Source organism: Macrotis lagotis, chromosome 3, assembly GCF_037893015.1.
Source record: "Macrotis lagotis isolate mMagLag1 chromosome 3, bilby.v1.9.chrom.fasta, whole genome shotgun sequence".
Lineage (NCBI taxonomy): Eukaryota > Metazoa > Chordata > Mammalia > Peramelemorphia > Peramelidae > Macrotis > Macrotis lagotis.
The window spans coordinates 276902076-276907664 of record NC_133660.1 but is presented as its reverse complement, the minus strand read 5'-3'; the positions used below and the strand labels follow the sequence as shown (position 1 = coordinate 276907664).

Below are 5589 nucleotides of genomic sequence, written 5' to 3'. Positions count from 1 at the left end.
TTGCCTATATACTTAAGGAAGAGCAGAAGAGAGAGGACACTAAAGGATGAGTTGAGGTGTGGTCAGAGAGAAGAGATGTGTGTAACCCCGATCTTCTCCAAAAGCTTCATTTCTTTCTCACTGTCATATCATGAAAAGAAAAAGGGGGAAAGGGAAAATTGAAACAAAGACATATTTATTACAGAGATAAACATACATATGTAATCCTAGAAGGTTGGCCTCATCTTAAAATTGGGGAACCTAAGGGAGACTATGTTAAGAGACTTGTCCAGGGTCACATAGTTAATGTGACTAATGAAAAGTCCAAGAAGCATAATCTCTGGGTGATTAATAACCAATTCATTACCAATGGCTAGTCCATAATAGATTGAAGTCTATGGCCCTCCTGGAAGCCAAAGATGCTCCTTGGTGAGTATGGAATGTTTAAAAAGTCTTTGGCTAATGGAATGGGTCTGGGGGGCTGGAAATCTACTATGGTTGGTTAGAAATCAATAAGGGGTGGCAAAGGAGGTGGTCTGAAAGTCTGAAACTCCACTGCCTGAAGGGGTAATGAGGTTCAGCTACTTCCATCTATCTGGACAAAGGTGTACAACTCTACACAGTCCATGAATAAGGAACAATAGTGGGGTAAAAATTTCACTGGAATAAGATCCTCTTTTTAAAGTTTTGTTGTTGCAATGAGTCCCACCCATGATTAAAAATATATTCCAGGAAGATTTGGGGAATCTCATCTATCGGGAATGTTCTTCAGAGATTGACATAATAACCTCAGGGAACTGGTTTCTGAATGAGGAAATGAGGGAAATCTGCCATCTAAATTGAATAATTGGTTCTTATATGGGTGAAATAATCATATCTCTTGCTAATAACTGTTGAAACTAGATTTAAGCCATTTCTTACTAAAGGTCCATATCTCTGCAGACTGTGACTTCCCCTAGCTGCACCTTAGAGAGAGGGAGGGGGGAAAAGAGATAGTTCTAACTCTTGGAAGTAGAAATGGGAATTAATCTCTGGGAAAATTCCCTGATACCCTTCTATATCTTCATATCTCCAGGGCATCTGAGAGGAGCAGGGCTTCCTGAGGCTGAGATCACCACCATGACTATGTGCCCCACACCAAAGCAGCAGGACTATGGTCATGACAATGCAAGAGAGAAAAGTGCAAATGAGAGTGTAGTCCTTGTAACACCTGAAGAATTTTATTTAGATACCTGGACATTAATCCTCTCTCTGCTCATTACTTTGGTTGGGCTGGTGGGGAACAGCCTCATCCTGTGGCTCTTGGGCTTCCACATCAAGAGAAACCCCTTCTCTGTCTATGTCTTCAACCTGGCCGGGGCTGATGCCCTCCTCTTCTGTTGTTCCTTTCTGATCATCATAAATAATTTCATTAGCCTTTCTTTAATGTGTATGGTTGTTATCTGCCTCAGATACTTGTTCTATATAGTGGGCTTGAGCCTCCTGGCCGCAATTAGCACCGAGTGCTGTCTATCTGTGCTCTTCCCCATCTGGTACTGATGTAACCGGCCCAAGCATCTGTCTACAGCTCTGTGCATTGTCCTCTGGGCTCTGGCTGGCCTGTTCAAGGTAACATATTTTGTCTTTTGTTTTCATGTGAATAGTCCCCATTTCTGTACTGACTTCTCCATCATTGAATTAGTGTGGTTCATCCTCCTCACTTGTGTCTTATGCATGTCCAGCCTGATCCTCCTGCTGAGGGTCCAATGCAGCTCTCAATGCCAGAAACCCCCCAGGCTCTACCTTCTGGTCCTGCTCAATGTCCTCATCTTCCTGCTCTGTGGTGTGCCCATGGGGATCATGGATTTTATAATGCTCTATCACAAAGTTCCCATACCTTTTTGGCTTCTTTCACTCCTGTCCTGTATCAATAGCAGCATGAACCCCCTCATTTACTTCTTCCTGGGAAGACAAAAGCATAAAAGAGGGAAGGAGACCATCAGCGTGGTGCTCCAGAGGGCCCTGGGAGATGACCAGGAGTTGGGAGATGGGATGATGCACACTCCCTACACCTTCAGCTGGAGATTTCACTCTGAGTTAAGAACAAGATGCTTAGATTTGGAAATCCTTAAAATGAGTCCATATCCCAGGTCCAGCTGCAGTCCCCTTTCTAACTCCCTGGGAGAAATTTCTCATTCCATCCCTTCTGGTGGTGCCTAGGATTTAAACTCTAAGTGGCAAAAAGATTTTTAATAGGCATCTCCTATATCCAGTCCCATGAGTGATACAAAGGAAAGAGTTCCAGGGCCAGGAATGGAAATAATTGAGGCCTGAGATACTTATCTGCTGTGTGACCAATGCCTCAATTTCCTTATTTGTAAAATGAGTTAGCAAAAGAAATGGCAAGCTACACCCCTATCTTTGTCAAGAAAAGTCCAGAAGAGAGTCACAAAGTCATGTGTCTGGACAAGATCACACCAGGCACTGTAAATAAAAGTACTTTAAGTCCATTACACATATCTCATTTAATCTTCACAATATACCTAGAAATAAATGTTGTCATTTTACATTTGAAGAAACTAAGGCAGGAAGAGATTCACTGATTTGCCCACAGTTCCAAAGAAAATGCTTATTTAAGAATGGATTAGAACTCACCCCATGTTCCTGATTCCAAGCCCAGTCCACTGTTTACTTTGAAGCCCCCTCCCTTCTGGGGGCTTCTTTACCTGTGGAGTGAGGTTCAGAGTCTCATGTGTTACCAGTCCAGAAGACGTCTACTCCAACAAATAGCCACTGTCCCTGTTCTGAAGCATCTAGAATGAGGAAATGCATCCTCTAAGACCTCATGTCTCCCTGACCTCTCCTTGCCAAGCTCTTTCAAAGTCAGAGGTCCTCAGAATTCCATGGATCATGCTCCCCACCTTGTCCTTTCTCAAGCTGGATCCACAAAGTTCCCTCAGGTCTCATGTCCCCTCCCCATGCCCTGAAGAGAGGAGATTTCAGTTCAGCTATGCCCCCCATTCAGCTAGTGTTCCCCATTCCCTTTCTCCCTCCCACTCCCATCTTAAGATTAAGCCAAATTATTCTCTCCCTCAAAAGGTCAAGGCTAAGGTCAGCATTCTCTCTTGCTTTTAGTCCATTTGTCCAGATTTCAATCTCTCCGAGTTTCTGTGATTCTATGTGTTTCTCACTCTCTCCATTCCATTCTCTCATTCTGCGTGACCTGGTTCCTGATGAGGGTAGGGATTGTTGGGCACACCCGATGAGATCAAAGCTGGTAAAAGGAACTTGTTATCTTACACACACATGCATATAAAACACAGATGTCAAACAAAATTAATACGCCACACGTATATCAGGTACATACATACACACACACACCCATTCCTTCACAATCTTCTGTAGAATATCCCAGTCATTCAGTCTCCATTTGATTCCTCTAGTGACAATGACCTCACACTTTCCTCAATGGTTTGAGATCCTATATTTTACTTGACACTTTCACAGAATGCTGCAATCATCCAATTTTCTTTTTACTCTTATTATTCATATAATTGATTATATTAATAGTTTTCCTTATGTGAAACCATCTCTGCAGGCCTAGTGTATAATTCCTATTGGTTATAATGTATAATGTTTGAAACTTATCATTGTAATGTGTTAGCTAATATTTGGGATTTTTGTATCCATATTCACTAATGAAATTGGCCTATAATATTCTTTTTCTATTTTAATCTTCCTGGTTTAGGGATCAGCATCTTATTTGTTCATCAAAGGAGTCTGGTAGAAACCCATCTTTGCCTATTATTCAAAACAATTTATTTAATATTGGAATTAGTTGATCTTTAAATATTTCTTAGAATTTGTTACTTCATCTACTTCTTGGGGGGGGGTTGTGGGGTTTTTTAGGTATGGCCAGTTTAATTCTTTTTTCTAAAACAAGTCAATACTGTATTTACTCTTCTGCTAATCTGGACAATTTATAGTTCTGTAAATATTCTTCCATTTCATTTCAATTATTAAATTTATATCTTATAATTAGACAAAAATCCATATAATTGATTTAATTTCAGCTTCTTTACTGGTAGAATCACACTTCATTTTTAATAATAGTGATATGGTCTTCTTTATTTTTCTAAATGAAAGTAATCAATTTTTATCTATTTTATTGGATTTTTCCTTAAAAACCAATTCCAAGTTTTATTTATTAATTCTATAGACTTTTTAAAAAAATTATTTTAATATCATCCTTAATTATTAGAATTTCCAATTTAATATCCAACAGAGAATATTTAGTTTGTTCCTTTTCTAGTTTTTTAATTGCATACCAATTCAATGGACTGCACTATCTCTATTTTAATGATGTATGTATTTAGAGAGATAAATTTTCCTATGATTCTTGCTTTTTCTGTATCCCATACATTTTGGTATGTTGTCTCATTATTGTCATTTTCTTTAATGAAATGTTTCTATGATATGTTCTTTGAACCATTCATTCTTTAAGATTAGTTTTTATGTTGTTATGATTCCTTGCTAAATATATTTCTTATTGCATTGTGATCTTAAAAGGATACTTTTAATGTGTCTTTGTTTAACTATAAAAGTTTTATATTCTAATATATAGTCAGTCTTTGTAAAGACTGTGTTCAAAACTGCTGAGAAAAAAGATGTATTTCTTTCTATTTCCACTCAGTTCTCTGGAAATATCATTCATTTCTGGCTGATATAAAATTCTTTATTTTATTCTATTTTTTAATTTTCCCCTCATCTCCATATAAAAACAAGTTTCAACATTTACTTCCAAAACCTTGAGTTCCAAATTTCCTTCCTTCCTCTCACCCACTCCTCCTCATTGAGAAAGCAAGTTATTTGGTGTAGGTTAAAATATATACATACATATATATATATATATATATATATATATGTATATATATATATACATATATATATATGTATATATATATATAACTGCGAAAAACATTATCATAGTCATATTGTAAAAATTAATATACCACCTCGTACACAAAAAAGAGGAACCTCAAGAAAGTAAAGACAAAGAAAAAAAAAAGAAGTATGCTTTAGTCTGTATTCAGACATCACCAAGTTTCTCTTTGGGATGGATAGTGTCCTTTATTTTTTTATTTTTTTTTTAGGTTTTTGCAAGGCAAATGGGGTTAAGTGGCTTGCCCAAGGCCACACAGCTAGGTCATTATTAATTGTCTGAGACCGGATTTGAACCCAGGTACTCCTGACTCCAGGGCCGGTGCTTTATCCACTATGCCACCTAGCCACCCCTGGATAGTTCTCTTCAGTCACAGCAGTATTGAGAAAAGGTAGGTAATTCAAAACTGATCATCCTGCAATATTGCTGTTACTTTGTATAATGTACATTTCCTATTGCATCTACTCAAGAATGTTTTTTTTACTGAGAGTATCCTGTTCATCATTTTTCATTATGGAACAGTATTTCATCTCAATCACATACCATAATTTGTTCAGCCATTCCCCAACTGCTGAGCATCACCTCAATCTCCATTTCCCCACCACCTGAAGAGAACTGCTACAAATATCCCTACACATATAGATTCCTTTCTTCCCATATTTCATCTTTTCTGGAATGCAGACCTAACA

The 5589-nt window shown here is 37.9% G+C and overlaps 1 protein-coding gene across 1 annotated transcript; it reads left to right on the top strand.

Annotated features, from left to right (window-relative positions):
- Nucleotides 1-1098: 1098 nt before the first annotated feature.
- LOC141519374 (mas-related G-protein coupled receptor member X1-like) lies at nucleotides 1099-2178 on the top strand. Its single transcript, XM_074231633.1, is given in 1 exon segment — nucleotides 1099-2178. A coding segment is annotated over 1 exon segment (1080 nt).
- Nucleotides 2179-5589: the final 3411 nt, after the last annotated feature.